General features: G+C 39.2%; 2 protein-coding genes across 6 annotated transcripts in view; one reads left to right on the top strand and one right to left on the bottom strand.

Moving 5' to 3' along the window:
- The window catches only part of TTI1 (TELO2 interacting protein 1), a 46,991-nt gene extending 41,943 nt beyond the window's left edge, over positions 1–5,048 (bottom strand). For 2 of the 4 annotated variants that reach the window (XM_081290094.1, XM_081290093.1), the window contains exons 1-2: positions 4,925–4,972; positions 4,114–4,217 (exon numbers count right to left, since the gene is read on the bottom strand). In XM_081290094.1, the coding sequence (XP_081146220.1) occupies positions 4,114–4,122 (9 nt within the window). In that variant the 5' untranslated portion in view covers positions 4,123–4,217; positions 4,925–4,972. Of the gene's footprint in view, positions 1–4,113; positions 4,218–4,924 lie in introns of all 4 variants that reach the window. The other 2 variants (XM_081290095.1, XM_081290096.1) reach the window with 2 other exon arrangements.
- A 70-nt stretch (positions 5,049–5,118) lies between these two features.
- RPRD1B (regulation of nuclear pre-mRNA domain containing 1B) overlaps positions 5,119–17,547 on the top strand; it is a 51,377-nt gene continuing 38,948 nt past the window's right edge. The window contains exons 1-2 of one of the 2 annotated variants that reach the window (XM_081290097.1): positions 5,119–5,614; positions 11,321–11,450. In XM_081290097.1, the coding sequence (XP_081146223.1) occupies positions 5,464–5,614; positions 11,321–11,450 (281 nt within the window). In that variant the 5' untranslated portion in view covers positions 5,119–5,463. The remainder of the gene's footprint in view (positions 5,615–11,320; positions 11,451–17,547) is intronic. The other variant, XM_081290098.1, reaches the window with a different exon arrangement.

Below are 17,547 nucleotides of genomic sequence, written 5' to 3'. Positions count from 1 at the left end.
GAAAGGAATCTTGGAACATCAGGAAGGAAAACGGTAAGCAAAAAAAGTGTGAATACAACAGGCTTTCCTTATGTTCTTGAGTTTTCTAAATTGCATTTATCAGTTAAATCAAAAATTATAACAATGTCTGATGCAGTTCTAAATATGTAAGCATGAGATTTTAAAATTAATTATAAGTGGAGGGAAAAGAGATACAAAGGAAAGGTTTTTATACTTGACTAGAGCTGGTAAAGGCAAGTTACTAGAGACAGAAAGGAATTAAAAGATAGTGGTTAAAGGGTAAATCTGGTAAGAAGACATAGTAAGACTAAATGGTCTTAAACAACAACCACAAAATGTGTGAAATAGCCCTATGCCACGAGAGCCTAACATACATTCAAGTGCACGTTGAACATGTACAAAGATAGACCATATGCTCAGCCATAAAACAAACCTCAACAAATTAAAAAATATATTTACAGAATGTTCTCCAACTTCAAAGGAATCAAGGTTGGCATTACTAACAGAGAGATAACAGGAAAATCTCCTAACATCTAGAAACTAAATAATCTATGGAACAAAAAGAAGTTTAAGGGAAACAACCAAAAATACATAGAAATGAATGAAAATGAAAATATAACATTTTATCAAAATCTGTGCAAAGAGATACAGCCAAGCTCAGAGATAAATTTACAGTATTAAGTCATATATTAGAAAAAGAAAAAGGTCTCAAAACTAAAATCCAAACTTTCACCTCTCAAGAACCTAGAAAAAGAGAAAAATAAACCTAAAGCAAATAGAAGGAAGGGAATAATAAAGATCAGATCAAAAAATTAATGACATTAAAAACAGAAAATAAAGAACATCAATGAAATAAAAACCTGGTTCTTTGAAAACATCAGTAAAATAGACAAACTTCTAGCAAGATTGGTACAGAGGGGCTGGGGCTGTGGCTCAGTGGTAGCATACATACATGTGTGAGGCACTGGGTTTGAGTCTCAGCACTGTGCATAAATAAATAAAATAAAGATCTATCAATAACTAAAAAAATACTTAAAAAATTTGGTGGAGAGGGGAATGAGTTAGAGAGGGAGAAATAGGAATATCATAAATTACTAATATCAGTTAAACATTTAAATAATATCAGTTAAAAATTTTCAATACAGAATACCACCAATAACTTTATTTTTTTGGTACAGGGGATTGAACTCAGAGGCACTCAACCACTGAGCCACATCCCCAGCTCTATTTTGTATTTTATTTAGAGACAGGGTCTCACTGTTTTGCTTAGGGTCTTGCTAAGTTGCTAAGGCTGGCTTTGAACTCACAATTCTCCTGCTTCAGCCTTCTGAGCTGCTGGGATTATAGGTGTATGGAACCACTGCAGGCCCATAAATAACTTTAAACATATATTTGACAACTTAGATTGTATTAGTCTGCTTTTTGTGACTTTAATACCTGAGCAAGCTACTTAAAAAAAAAAGGTTTATTTTGGCTCATAGTTCTGGAAGGTGCAAGGTCTAGGAGTTGCATCAAGTGTCAGCCTTCTTGCTGGCAGAGTTCTTGAGGTGGCACAGGGCAAGAGGCAGGGAGTGTATATTTGTGTGTGCTCTTATCCTCATTTTATGAAGCCATTTCAATTATGGGTCACCTTTCCAATGACCTTAAATAATCCTAATCATTTCTCAAAGGCCTCACCTCTAAATTTCACAGTCGGATTGTCTATCTTCCTAATGCCTCAGAGAGGAATTAAATTTCACATGCAACCTTGAGGAACATTCAGACCATATCCAAGCCGTATCTATTTTGTAAAAACAAAAAGGCTAAAACACAAACTACCAAAATCTACACATGAATTTGTCATTTAAAACTCCACGTGACAGAGGTGGCGGGAGAAAAAGAATGAATATGAAAATGAATCTCCAGGCCAGACGGTTTCTTTGGCAAATTCTACCAAACATTTAAAGAAGAATTAGCACAAATTCTACACAATCTCTTTTAGAAAAAGAAGAGGAATAAACACTTTTCAAATCCTTTTATGAAGCTATTACTATTATAGTACCAAAATCAAAGACAATACAAAACTTTTTAAACTACAGATCAATTTCCCTCATGAATACGGATGCAAAAATCCTAAACAAATTACCAAGAAATAGAATTCAGAAGTATAAATAAAAAGAATTATACACTATGACAAAGTGAGGTGTGTAAGGATTTTGGGATGCAAGACTGGCTCAAAATCTGAAAATCAACCAGTATAATCAATATTAAAAGGCTTAAGAAGAAAAGTTACATAATCATACCATCTTCATTTTCCAGACTTCTTAATGTTGATGTGTCCTAGGACTCAAGTTTTTTCTGAACTTATTTCTCCTTATGACATCCATATTTTTCTCTCTACCCCAGAGCTCTCCATTGCACACCAGAATCATAAACATAATTGCTTCTTAGGCCCCTATGTATATAATTGACTCTCTGTATCCATGGGTCCCACATCCATGGATTCAACCATAGATCAAAAGCATATAAAGGATACAAAACCCCAAACATGTAGACTTTTCCCATCATTATTCCTAAATAATACAAAATAATAACTATTTACATAGCATTTATATTGTATTAAGTACTCTAAATTACCCAGAGATGATTTAAACTATACAAAAGGACATGTATAAGGATATATGCAAATACTGTGCCATTTTATATGAAATTTGTTATCAGAGGAGTTTGGTACCTGCCAGTGGGTGGGGGTGTCCTAGAATCAATGCCCTGAAAATACTGAGATATTGTACTTAGATAAATTTCCAGCTGGATATGTCCAAATCCAAACTCTTGCTTTTACTCCCCAAACCTGCTCTTTATGCAACTCAGTAACTGGGAGCTCCATGCTTATGGTTGCTCAGGCTAACACCCGTAGGTGATTTATTAAACTCTCGTCTCTCACCGCACCTCACATCCGGCAAATCCTGTTATGTCTTCCCTAAAATATTCCCAGAATCTTTCCCTTTCTCACCACTTCTATGTGGCTTGAGTCATCCTTTTACCTGGGTTATTACAACTGTTGACAAACTGATGTTCCCGCCTCTCTTGTACCATGACTATTTTCTACCTAACAGATACAATGCTCCTCCTTTGTTCCAAACTGTCCAGTAGATTCACCTTTCATTCAGAGTAACATGTAAGTCCTTTATACAAGTGTCCCTGTCACGTGTGGTTTACTTTTCTGGGCTCATTTCTAACAACTCTTCTGGTTCCAGCCTTACTATCCTTTCTGTTCCTCAAAAAAACAAAAAGCAAAATAACAACAACAACAAAAAACCACAAACAAACAAACAACCTAACAATTAGTCTAAAAGTTGGGTTTTCCTTTGCTTGGAAGGATAGCTTTTGGCTTGTTCTCTCATTTCTTTCAGGATCTGATCAGTGAGGCCCCTTCTTACAAGCATATACAATAGACTCCTGTCTGCCCACACATATACATTCTTTATCTCCTTTACCCTCCATTTTATTCAATGCCCTTATCATTTCCTGACGCATATATTTATTTTTCTATCTTCCCCAGTAGAAAGCAAGCTTCTAAAGATATGGGTATTTTGCCTGCCTACAAGAGTGCTTCAGATTTAGGTGCTCAAAAATTATCTGTTGAATGAACCACTGGCTCAGGAGTGAAGAATTTGGGATCAGACATCAGATAACCTTGATTGACTCTTGACTCTGCCATTTCCTAGCTGTGCTCAAATAACCTTGGCTAGGTTACTTATCCATGTTTTATGCTTTCTCATATGTCACATAGTGATAATAATTCCACCCCACAGGACTGTTATGGGGCTAAGTAGAAGAATTTATGTAATGCACTGAATACACATAATTTGGTTTAGAAGCATGTAGTATGTGACGATGTTATTTAATATTGAAGGAAGTCTACATATGAACTCAAAAGCTGTACTTGATGATGACTACATATTGACTGTGATTTTAGGTTATTCACCTCTTATATTAACTCAAGTATGACTCAAATGCTAGGGTTAAAATGATGGCTAAGATGGAGTCTGTTCCCTCAAATCTTAGTTACAGGAGCTTGGGTAGGCATGACGTCTCTGAGCCTCATTTGTCATACGGGAGAGAATATAATACCTGTTTCATAGCTTTGTTGTTAGGATTAAATGAGTTACTGTGTGAAAACAGTGTCTAGCACACAGCAACCTCTGGATCTTAGCTCCGAGTATGATGATTCTGGTCTGAAGAAGGGATAAAAGCATATAAGCCAAGAACAACAATACCTAAGAAAGCACAAAAACAGATACCAACTAGAACAATATTTCCTAAATTGGGACCAGCCCCCAACTAGGAAATTCAATGACGATTAGGAAATTTTAAAATTCTGCTGTCTATGAAAACCTTCTACTATCCCTGTAGTAGTTGGGGGGAAAAAAAATTCTCTGATCTGATAACCGGAATGTAATACGTCAAAAAAAAATATATATATATACGGTAAGGATTTAAAATCTCCAATACTGTGTCCCCAGCGAGGTCAATGGACGCCCTGGGAGGGCAAAGGAGGGGAGGGTGCACGTAACTCTCCAATGAAGAAACCAGTTAAGGGCAGAGGGCCCAGAGGGTGTTTGATGGGGCAGTGCGGTCACAGACCGAATGTCAGGACTGGACATTAAGGGGTCATCTGGAAACTGAGTGGGGGCTCGCCGGGTGAGAAACAGCCAAGGCGTGGAGGCACGTGGGTGTCCTGGAAGACCCAAAGAGCAGCTTTCTGGGGGGCGGCCTGAGAGCTGGACACATACGGAGGTGAGGCCCGGGGCCTGCCAGGTGAGAAATAAGCCCCCTTCCCACACCCAGGTCACGACCTCTAGGCCTCACAGTCCTCTCACGATTCCCTTCCAAGGGCTTCCTTCTGCTGGGCTCCCTCTAGTTCCCGCCACTCTTCCCTTACCTCGTCTTCCAGTCTTTCCCTCACTCTCCCGCCTCTAGAGCCCCGCCGGAAATGACGCGCTAAATAGCGCGCCGAACCGCGCCAGAAAGGTTCTGAGGAGCGGGAGAAAGGGCTCCGGTGAGACTCACTGCGCCGGCGTACGGGCAGGAGCGCTCAAAGCGCTTTCCGGGGGCTCGGGGAACTGCCCTCTTTCCCGCGGTCTGGCTTCTTCGAAGTGGCCTGAACAAGGCTCAGAGAGGCCGCCGCTTCCAAAGGAACGTTTTTCGACAGCTCCGGCGCTTTTCGGTGCCCGGCTACTCCGGCCCTTGCCCTTTGACCCCGCTCTCGCGGCGGGGGTGAGGGGTCGGGTGGCCATCTTGTGGCGGCGGCGCGGGCGGCTGTTACAGCGGAGGCCCATCCCCTCCCCCGCCTTGCGCCCCTGGCAGTCTGTCAGTCGGCAAAAACGTCCCGCAGTCTGTCCGGTGAGGCCCCAATCGCAAGCTAGTCCCGTCGCACTGGGCGGCCCAGGCCGCTCCCTGCCGGGCCTCACTGCCGCCACTATGTCCTCCTTCTCGGAGTCGGCGCTGGAGAAGAAGCTCTCGGAGCTGAGCAACTCCCAGCAGAGCGTGCAGACCCTGTCCCTGTGGCTCATCCACCACCGCAAGCACGCAGGACCCATCGTCTCCGTGTGGCACCGTGAGCTCCGCAAAGGTAGACGCCTCCTCCCACCCCGGGCCCGGCGGTGGGTGGTCCTCCGTCCGCCCGCTCCGCAGACCCTTAGCTTCTCAATCGATCCTTGCTTTTCAGGCTGAGTCTCTGCTCGCGCTTCTGAGATTGGAGACAATGTTACCCCCATTTCTAGGAGAAGGAAACCGAGGCCTAGGAAGGTGTAAGGTACTTGTCTGAGGGACCTGGGACCAGGGCTCAGGCGCTCAGATTTCCCCTCAGGCTGCTCCTGACACTTGTGACTATTATTCTCTTGGCGGCAGGGCACTGGGCACCCGAACCGGCCCATTCTGCTGTGTGCCCGGTTCTGTGCTGGGTACTTGGAGTTAGAGCCAGTGGAGTCACACTGCATAGACCGAGTCCTGCACAGCCTTAGTAACTGAGTGGTACTGAGCGATTTTCTTCATCTCCGAGTACTTCTCTTTTCTCATCTGTGAAACAGCAAGGAGAGCTGCCACTTACAAAGGCTTTATTCCATGCCAGCCACTCTACTTACACCCTCACACTCAGTCCTCAGAACCACCTTGTGAATGGGGTAACCTCATTCACCTGCCATTGATTTCAGGCCCCATTCAGGAACTGACATTCATTGGGCTCAGCCAGTTATGTGCCAGGCACCGTTTTGAACACTATATTTACAGCAGGTTGCCTCTGCCAACTGCCTTGAAGTTAAGCCTGACTTTGCCACTTACTGAACACAGCAACTTAACCTGGCTGCCCCTTAGTTAACTTATCTGCAACATGAAGGTAGCGATAACTGATAGTACTGTGTCTTTATCATGTGCCAGGTGCAGTGCTCATATCTTTACATATATTGTCATTTTTTAAAAACTCTTAGGGCCTTATGAAGTAGGAGCTTTTAGATGAGGGAAAACCTTAGGCTCAGATAAGCAAATTGTAGTGAGAAGTAAACAGGATTATCCAAATGAACATTTAGCATAATGTCAGGCACAGAGTAGCATTCAGTAAATCATGGTGATATGGACTATGGATTACTCAGCATGAGGCATGGTGTCTTCTATTTATTTATTTATTTTTTTGTATCAAGGATTGAACTCAGGGGTACTTGATCACTGAACCACATCCCTAGCCCTATTTTTTGTATTTTATCTAGAGACAAGGTCTCATTGAGTTGTTTAGTGCCTCACGGTTGCTGAGGCTGGCTTTGAATTTGCGATCCTCCCATCTCAGCCTCTGGGCGCCACCACATAGGCAAGGCATGGTCTTTGCCTTCAAGTTGCTTGCAGTCTGGTGGGGAAAGATGGGCACCTTCACTGCTGTTTGATACCCTGATGAATTTCGTAACAGGTGGAAGAAATGAATCTATTCTGGAACCCTATAATGCAGTGGACCCTTTGTAGTATAGGAAGTGTTCGTTACTATCTGTTTTCCAGATAGTAAAAATGAAGTGACTAAGTGGTATTTTCAAGTCTTCTGAACTGGTGAGGCTCAGACCCCAAATTCTACGATTCTTTCAGGAGACCCAGTTCCCCAATTATGATATGATGTAGATCCCCTCTACTGTAGGTAGTAGGGAGGTAGAGCCAAGGGCTCCCAGAGTCTGCTTCATATACTCCACTGTAGCATTCAACACTCTCTTTGATCATCTTAAAATTGTCAGAGTCCGTCTCAGATGACACTTCTCTCATGAAGCCTTCTTGATTCCTCACCTACCCTCTTTGAGTTATTGAAAAGTAACAATTTGGAGAGTGTGTTCATTGAAGAAGCTCCATTATCCCTAATGTCAAATGATAGAGCCTTATGTTGTAGGTAGGCCAGCATTACCCCCATTTTATAGATAAGAAGATAGCATAGAGACTGAGTAGCTTATTCAGGGGCATATAGCTGGGATATGAGCCCAGGGCTCACTGATGTCAAAACTTGACTGTACTCAGTGTCTCAGTCTACTTAATGCATAAAGATGGTCATCTGATTCTGACCAAACCTATCATGTTTTTGTTTAGTAGAATTAATTACATTAATTAGCATTTACCTCATTCTTTTGGTTATGCCTTTTTCACTAGGTTGTTTTGAGTAAGAAATTTGACCTGGTTTTTCTGTCATGCATCGGCATTTAGCATAGGGCCTGTTAGACTGTTAAAATATAGTTTACGAGGGCTGTGGCTGTGGCTTAGTGGTAGAGTGCTTGCCTGGCACATGTGAGGCACTGGCTTTGCTCCTCAGCATCACATAAAAAATAAAGTTATTGTGGCCATCTACAACTAAAAAAAAAAAAAAAAAGCTTAGGAGTTAAATCGTGGTCTTGATACCATTTTTGTGTTTTAGTAAAGTATCTAAACAGCACTAATAGGGTTTTCTGTGACAGTAGCAGTGTGTTATTTGTGCTTTCCAACAAGGTAGCACTTGCCACATGTGACTATTGAGCATTTAAAATGTGTGACTAAGAAACTAAAGTTTTAAATAAATACAATTGAAAATTTATTTCCCAAGCTAGCTACAAGTTGAGTGTTCAGTAGCCATTTGTGATTAGTGGCTACCATATTGGACACTGCAGAGCTATTCTTTATTGAGATGCTTTCTTCTCTAATACCCATGCTTCTTTCATGATTTGAAAATGCCCCCACACTAAAATGGAAAAGGATTCTGTGCCCTTACATTTAAATTAACTAGCCCCATAGGTTCTAGCCCACCTTGAATCTTTAAAAGTGGATATCTATATCTATGGTGAAGTCATCTTCCCTGAGGTGTTTGTTCACAGACTGTCTGAGTTGCCATCAAAAAATTTATATGAAATTTACAAAAATTACTTTTTCTCCCTTAAATACTACTTCTATTCCTAGTGTGTTACTTTTTTTTTTTCCCATTTTTTTAAGGTTTTTTTTTTTTTTTTTTTTTTTGGTACTGGGGGCTGAATCTAGAGGTATTTTCTCACTGAGCTACATCCTCAGTCCTTTTTATTTTTTATTTTGTGACAGGGTCTTACTAAGTTGTTGAGGCTGGCCTTGATCCTTTTGCCTCAGCCTCCCAAGTCACTAAGATTATAGACATGTGCCTCGGTTCCCAACAGGAATTATTCTTAATTCATCCCCTTAGGCTCTGTTCCAAGTAGAACTAATCACCTTCTTTTTTTTTTTTTTTTGAGCACGGGGATTGAACTCAAGGGGCACTCAACCATTGAGCCACATCCTGAGCCCTTTTTTGTATTTTATTTAGAGACAGGGTCTCACTGAGTTGCTTAGTACCTCACCGTTGTTGAGGCTGGCTTTGAACTCTTGATCCTCCTGCCTCAGCCTCCTGAGCCACTGGGATTATAGTGCCACCATGCCCATGTACTTCTACTTCTCCTCTTCTTTATGGAATAGTTTGATGTACAGTCTTTTTGGATGAATTTTTTTTTTTTTTTTAGAGAGAGAGAGAGAGAGAGAGAGAGAATTTTAATATTTTTTTTTTAGTTTTTTGGCAGACACAACATCTTTGTATGTGGTGCTGAGGATCAAACCCCGGGCCGCATGCATGCCAGGCGAGCGCGCTACCGCTTGAGCCACATCCCCAGCCCAAGGATGAATAATTTTTAATAGTGTTTTTTTTTTTTTTATCATGCCTGAATATAGGTAAATAGGCCTTTTTCCCCGAATTACTTAAGACTTTCTTTAGACATCAAAACCAGCCAAACAAGCAAAAAGTTTTGATTAGTCATTTGTTTAAACTTTGTTTAGAAACTAGTTTTACCAGTTTTGGATGAGCATAACTTTTTGGTGAAAAGTTCTAATTTGTCATATTAGAAATATATATCTGAAGTTGAGTTATCAACCAGGGTTGGGGTAGAGGGGTGTGTGTTGCATGTATTATTGACTACATATGTTTTAGTGCTCTAGAGTTCATTCTGTAGCCCCTTTACACATAGGGTGCTCATGTTGACTATTCAGGATGCTGAATGTGGATGTCTACAGTTTTATCCTAAGTAAATCGCCATTGTTAAGTTTGGAGGTGATGAAGAGTAATTGGCATTGTAGATAGCGAAAACCTTGGCTCTTGAACATCTTGGATATCATGTTTGTAATACTGAAAAATAAGTTAGACCTTGAGTGTTCAAATGATATTTTACAATATGGATTCTAGCATTTTTTAAACATAAAGTATAGGGACTTTGTAAATTAGTCAAATTTGCTTTGCTGAAGATCCGTTTTACATCATATCCCCTAACTTTAATAGCATTGTGAACTCCTTAGTTTATTTACTGCAACTTCCCTGAACAAGGTTTGCTTTTTTTTAAAAATAGAGCCTTTTGTCCTAGTCATACCTTTGTAACAAGAGTGGGTATTGTAACTGTTGACATTTTGGTCCTGCTTTTGAATAATAACTAGAATAGTTAAAGATAGTTGCAGGTTACCAATATTCTTATCAGTTGACCATCTAAATTGGGTTATTACCAGAAGGTTAATACAGTTCAAGATATTCATATTTAATTTTATGAGCATATTAAGGTATTAGTTTAAACTACAGTGTGCTTTAAAAATCTTGTTTTTAACTTGGGTTAATTTCCTGTAGTTACGTTTTAAAATGTCAGATTTTATGCCTGCTGTGTCAGAACTTATACATGCTGTGTGCATTTCAAAAGAAACAGAGAAATGGTTTCTGAGAGCAGTAGAGCAAGGACTAGTTATACAGGTGTGTAAAAGTTGACAGAGCTTTCCTGAGGCACTTTAGCATTGGAGAATAAACTTAGTGTTTTAAATTATCTAATTATGTTCATATATTTATTTCTTTTAAAAGAAAACTGGGACCAAAAATGGTAGTGATGTAACTTTACAGTTAAGAAGTTATGTGCATAGAAGCTAGGAAATTCAGTAATGTTCCCCCAAGCAACTATAACTCAGACATATTGCATGAGGTTTTTATGGTTTAATATATGATACCAGATAGAGTAATAGAAAATACTACGCTTTGTATATATAGCAGAGAAAAGCTATGGATTTTGTGGGAGCCATAATTTTGCATACCCAGATTTCAGATGTGTGTAAATTTTCAATAACGATGTAGCATTTTTGCATATCTGTTTGAGATAAACAGCCATTGATACATCTAGAGATATATGTGAATTTGTAGAGTTGATAACAGACTATGGTTATTGGAGTACCAAAGAGAAATTCTCAGTTGAGCATAAATTACAAGCATGTATTTTAAAATTAAAACTTAACTTAATCTTTCATTTTAGATTATTTAATAAATTAAGAGTACATTAGAAATATTTATCTTTGTAGTATAATAATTGAAAGCCTTGGTTTTAACGTTAATATTGACTGTTTATCCTTTGGGAATTTCCTTTGAGTTGTCTTCATTTTTATTGTCAGTTCATTATCTTTGTTAAAATTATACAGAAATGAAGCTGAACTCCTATTCCCTCCTAAATTATACCTCCAGACCCGTTATGTCAGAGACCTCCAGGAGTAGATAATGTTTATCTTCCCCCACTCCCCCTCCTGGTAGTGGGAGTTAAACTCAGGGGCGCTTTGCCATTGAGCTATATCCCAGCCCTTTTCTTATTTTTAATTTTGAGACAGGGTCTTGTTAAGTTGCCTAGGCTGGTCTCGAAATCTCAACTAGCTAGGATCATCATGCTGACTGATAATTCTTGTCTTAATGTTCCTTAGAAATAGACTTGTGGCACAAGAATTGTGAATTAAGAATTTCTTTGGTGTAAGTTAAATTATCCTTTTCTCTTTTTTTCAGCTAAATCAAATAGAAAACTTACATTTCTATACTTGGCGAACGATGTCATCCAAAACAGTAAAAGGAAAGGACCTGAGTTCACTAGAGAATTTGAATCTGTCCTTGTGGATGCTTTTTCTCATGTTGCCAGGTACGTTGTCAGAGTTTTTTTTTGTTTGTTTGTTTTTAAATGCATTGCCTTTCCCACTTTTTCATTCTCTTTTGTGATAGCTTTTGTAAATTGACAGCTTTGTTCTACACAAGGAATGTTGTGGAGGCCAGATTGTAGTTTGTGTTTTGCTGGGCCCATAAGAACTGAGTCCTGTAAACATTATGATGCATTAAGGAGATTCTGCCTGGTACTAGAAGCACATCTTTTCCCCTGATATATTCATTTATTGAATTTATTTCTTGAGTATGGTGTTTTTTGTTTTATGTTTTTGTTTGTTTGTTTGTTTGTTTTTGGTTTTGCTGAGTTGTCTCATTAGCTTATAAGGAAAAAACAAAGCTAAGTAGTTTAAGAGTCTTTTAGTAACATATCTTCAATAGCAGAGATTAGTTACTTATGCCTTCTTGTTTACTTCCTTCTGAATGTCTGGATGTCTGTTACTAAAAATAATCATTATCATATCAAAAATAGTAATTATTAGTATGGAAAAGTAGGTGTTTGTTCTGGCCAAATTGTATTGAGTCTGCAACTGTTGTGTTTTGTGGGAGAGAGGACTAGAGCCAGAGTACACCTATAGTTAATACAGCATACATTGGATTAAAGAGTTTATAAATAATCTTTATTTATTTAAAAACAACAACTTTTGTGGGCAAAAGTTGGATTCCCAAGAAGAGCAAAGGAGAACTGGTTTTCAGTGGACTATTATGTTTATAAATAAATATATATGTAAAACATGGATCTTTGCAGAAGGAAGTTGGAAAGAGCAAAAAGAGACTAGTGGGTCAAACAGGAATTGTTCTAGGGTCTAAGGTGTCAGTGTAAGGCCTTACATGGGAAATTAAGTTTGGCATTCCTTAAAGGATTTGAAAATTTAAAGGAATAAAATTAAAAAAATTTTTAAATGACGTTTAACTTTCTAGGGATGGAAAAAGATTTTTATTTGTTAACTGCATAGCTAGCTCTTTTGATGAACATGGATACTGAAGTAACAGTGTGTTACCAATTTTAATTACTGGATTCTCTAGAGTAGACTATTATAGATAGCTATCTGAAACTGGAAACAGGAATTTCTTCTTTTGATGAGATTTAGTTCAGTTTCTTAGACACTGGCTGTCCTCCAAAACTGTTTGAGTGACCATGGATGTATTACATAACTTTTTTTTTTTCCTTTGGTTCTGGGGATTGAAATCAGGGGTACATGATCACTGAACCACATCCCCAGCCCTATTTAGATACAGGGTCTCACTGAGTTGCTTAGCACCTCACTTTTGCTGAGGTTGGCTTTGAACTCACGATCCTCCTGTCTCGGCCTTCTGAGCCACTGGGATTACAGCCCTGCGCCCCTGTGCCTGGCGTATTACTTAACTTTTGAGCCCAAGTTTCCTAATTAGTTAAAAGCGGTTAGAATATCACTTATCTTGTTAGGGTTATTTTGAAGCTGAAGTAAGATAATTTGTTGAAAAGTACATAGCACAATGCTTCATCTGCATTATTTTCCTGTTCACTAGAATATGCTAAATTATAAGTTTCCTGAAGGAAAGGACCATGTTCTTTTTCTGTTGTTGTTCTTTGCCGTATGCCAGGGATCTCCTAAGGGTCTGGCACAAAGCTGTTGGGTTACATAGCTTTAAGGAGTACCATTTATATAACTTGATGAAAATGGTGTCCCAAGATTTGGGCAATTTTGTGATATTTGTTGAATGAGTTAATTAATATTTATTCATTGGGGAAAAAGTTTGGTCTAGGGAATTGGCTGAAATAATCTCCTGTAGAGACAGTAAACACTTACTTATAAATGGATCAATAATTTTTAGCTGCCTTCAAACTTATAATATTATGCTACGTAGGAAGGAATGGGGGAAGAGGAGTGGGTAATACCAGGATTAAAAATTCCTTTTCTACTCGAGAACAACCTAAAACCTATCTATGCAGGAGGCACTGTGAAAACATCTTGTCAGATTCATCCTGGTCTTTCTCTGTAAAAACCCTAATTCCTTTCTTTTGCATTCTTCTAGTTCTTTCAAGGTCCTGCTTGGGTCTCTATTTAGGATGCCCGTGTTTTTAGGGTCCTTTTCCCCACTGCATTATTACAGCAGAAGTCCAACCACTCACTACTTCAATCCTGATGCACCTTCTCAACTGACAGTAGCCTAAAATATGTTCTTTGTATGCATTTTCTGTGACCAGGGTAGATTTGACTTAATAGCAGTTTAATTAACCAGGTTATATACTTATTATCTACACAAGTGTCTTTGTTTTCTTCTCAGTTTGGAATTGTACAGACCATTTTTTATTCAACATGCATTTGAGTGTCTTCTATGTGCCAAATACTGATCCAGACACCAGGGGAGCAGCAGGACTAAGGCAGGCAAGGAGGATGGAACAAACATGACACTTTCAGGGAGTGATAATATGAACAGAGCCAAATAGGTGGTGCTCTAGAGTGGGACCTCTTTTTGGCAGTGTGATTAAGGAAAGCCACATTTAGAAAGGAAATGACATTTGAAGCAATCATGCAAAGTAGGAACAGCTATTAAAAAGAACCTAAGATAGAAATCATCAAGAGAAACAGAACGAAAGCACTGTGCTTCGAACACAGTGAGTAAAGGGAGAATTGAAACCCAAATGACATCAGAGAGGTGGACAGGTAATAGTCATGTAAGCCTTGGGAGAGGATTGTATTCTATAGGATGTCAATTAAGATTTTAAGAGGGGAAATGATATATTCAAATCTACATTTTAAGAAAGATCTTTCACAATAGCTAAGCTATGGAACCAACCTAGGTGTCCTGCAACAGATAAATGGATGAAGAAAATGTGGTATATATACACAATGGAATATTACTCAACCATAAAAAAGAATGACTTTATGACATTTGGAGAGTATTATGCTAAGTAAAATAAACCAAGGTCGAGTGTTCTCTCTAATAAGTGGTTGTAACACAGCAAGTGGGGGTGAAGAAGTTCAGTAGATTAGACAAAGGAGAATGAAGTGGGGGGCAGGTATAAGAAAGACAGTGGAATGATTCTTATGTAACTTTCCTGTGCACATATATGAATATACCTCAGTGAATCTCTACATTGTGTACAACCACAGACTGGGATCCTAATTAGAATAAGAGGTATTCCATGTTTGTATAAATAAGTCAAATTATACTCTACTGTTATATATAATTAGAAAGAACAAAGATTAAATTTTTTAAAAAAGAAATTAAGTTAAATCATTTTTCAAAAAATTCTTCTTTAAAAATGGTGTGGTGTGGAAAATGGCTCACAGAGACCAAGGAGGCAAAGACCTGAGTTAGAAGGCTATTGCTGTATGTAGTACAGGCTATGGTGACATTAACTTGGATTAAAGCAGTGAGAAGATAGCTTCTATTGAGTGATTGATTACTTTGTGGGTGGACTTTTTAAAATTTATTTTTATTTTTTTGGTTGAGGATGGACATAATACCTTTATTATTTATTTATGTTATGTGGTGCTGAGGATCAAACCCTGTACGTCATATATGCAAGGCAAGCGCTCCACCATTGAGCTACAACCTCAGCCCTGCAGGGGCTAGTCGCTAGGGAAAAGAGAAATCCCAGATGATCTTTAGGTTTTTGATATAAGTGGATAGGTGAAGGTACTTTTTTTTTTAATATTTATTTTTTAGGTGTAGATGGACACAACACAATGCCTTTATTTTTTATGTGGTGCTGAGGATCGAACCTGGGTCCCGCCCGAGCTAGGCGAGTGCCCTACCGCTGAGCCACAATCCCGGCCCTGGTGAAGGTACTTTTTACTGAGCTGAAGACTGGGGAAAATATTTGATAGAGGGAAAGAAATTGGTTTGGCCATGTTAACTTTGAGATGGCTGATAGAGAGTCCAAGGGGTGAGGCTGGGGAGGCAGATGGGCAAAATAGGCTGAAACTCAGTAGAGACATGAATTTGGAAGTTATCCCCATACATACACATGATATTTATTTATTGTACTTGTTTATGGGTCTCTAAGACCACACCCAGGTTTGATGACTCCCTGGGAGTACTCACAGCTGTGATTTATTACAGCTTAAGGAGACAAAGCAAAATCAAAAAGGGAAAAGGTACATGCAGTAAAGACTACAAGACTCCAGGAATGAACTTCCAATAGTCCTCTCCCAGTGGAGTCACACAGGCTTAATTAATTTCTCCAGCATTAAATTGGGATAGCATGTGTGTAGTGCAGTCTAACTGGGAAGCTCATTGGAGATTTAGCACCCAGACCTTTCACTGGGCTCAATCATGTAGAGCACCCTCTGCCATCATTCCAGGCTCCTAGAAAGAAAGCAGTTGTTTCTTTGGAACCATATTGTTTTTGTGATTAGTTTAGACACATTAAACCACACTGATCAGTTAGGAAATACTGGGAACACTCCTGAAATCCCAAGGCCCAACTTGTCAGCAGGCCTCTCTGAGGGTAGCGGGTTTCAGCATTCTGTGACCTCTTTCTGAACGATTGTGAAGGAGTGTTTCTACTCCATCTTTCCTGGGGTGCTGTCAGAAATGCTGAGCCTGCTGAGTTAGAATTTGTGCCCCTCGTAGGCCTACCACAGGCCTGCTGAGCTTGGGAAAATCAGGCACACAATTATGGTACTTTTATCCAGGAACTGCAGGAAGAAAAGCCCCTAAAGGCCTCAGGTGTCCAGCTGACACTTCCAAGCTGCAATTTTGTTGAGGGGCGGGGGCGGGCAGGTATATACACATTGTTTACTTTTTTTTTAAAACATTTTTTTAGTTGTAGATGGCCACAATAACTTTATTTATTTTTTTGTGTGGTGCTGAGGATCAAACTCAGTGCCTCATGTGTGTGAGGCAGGTGCTCAACCACTGAGCTACAAACCCAGCCCACGTTGTTTACTTTTTGTTGTTATTGTTAATTGTTATTGTTTTGGTACCAGGGATTGAACCCAGGAGCACTTAACTACTGAGGCACATCACCATCCCTTTTTTTTATTGTATATTATTTAGAAGTGGGGTCTTGCTGAGTTGCTTAGGGCCTTGCTAAATTCCTGAGGCTGGCTTTGAACTCGTGATCCTTGTGCCTCAGCCTCCTGAGCCGCTGGGATTACAGGTGTGTGCCACCACGCCCAGCCACATTGTTTACTTTTATGGTCAATTTTGCCTTCTGTATAGAAAAAAAGTGAGCATTGATTGATTTTATAATTAATTAGAATTAAAATATACGTGAAGTGTTCAATATAAAAAAATTGATGAGACATATGAGCAGGTGCAGTAGTACACACCTATAATCCCAGTGTCTTAGGAGGCTGAGGCAGTAAGATTGTGAATTCAAAGCCAGTCCCAGCAACGGTGAGGCACTAAGCAACTCAGTGAGCCCCTGTCTCTAAATAAAATACAAAATAGGCCTGGGGATGTGGCTCAGTGGTTGAGTGTCCCTGAGTTCAATCCCCAGTTCCAAAAATAAAAGAGAGAGAGAGAGACATACGAAGTATATAGGTTATTATTTGTCATCTTTCAATTCATTCATAGATTCATGGCAAAGGTTTTTTAGTCTTTTTTTTACTTAAAGATTTCTCAATTTAGAATGAAGTTGGTGCAACCTATAAAGATAATGCCCCTTGGGGCTGGGATTGTGGCTCAGCGGTAGAGCGCTTGCCTAGCACATGTGAGGTACTGAGTTCGATTCTTAGCACCACATTAATTGAATAAATACATGAATGAATAAAGGTATTGAGTGCATCTACAACTAAAAAAAATTAAAAAAAAGATAATGTCCCTTATTTTGTAAATTTATTTTGTTGCTTTAGTTGTGTCTGATTGCAGATGCAAAAGTAACTTCAGTTCACTGTAGTTAGTTATTGCAAAACCTTATCAATGAAAAAAAATTTTTTTTTTTTTTGCTTTTTTACCTATAACTTTGAAACTTATCTAATAAAATCTTGCTTTGCTATACTGCTCAAGGAAATAGCCTATTCTGGCTAGTTAAATTCACTAAGTTTGGACCTCCTTTTTAACGTTAGCCTTTAATAATGAAAGCCCTTGAAAATATTTTGTGGTGGGGTGCGATAAGTGCATGCCTGTAATCCCAGCAGCTC

Source organism: Spermophilus citellus (genome assembly GCF_964194105.1).
Source record: "Spermophilus citellus genome assembly, chromosome: 4".
NCBI lineage: Eukaryota > Metazoa > Chordata > Mammalia > Rodentia > Sciuridae > Spermophilus > Spermophilus citellus.
Note: the sequence above shows the minus strand (reverse complement) of the source record. Positions and strands in the feature narration are given on the sequence as shown.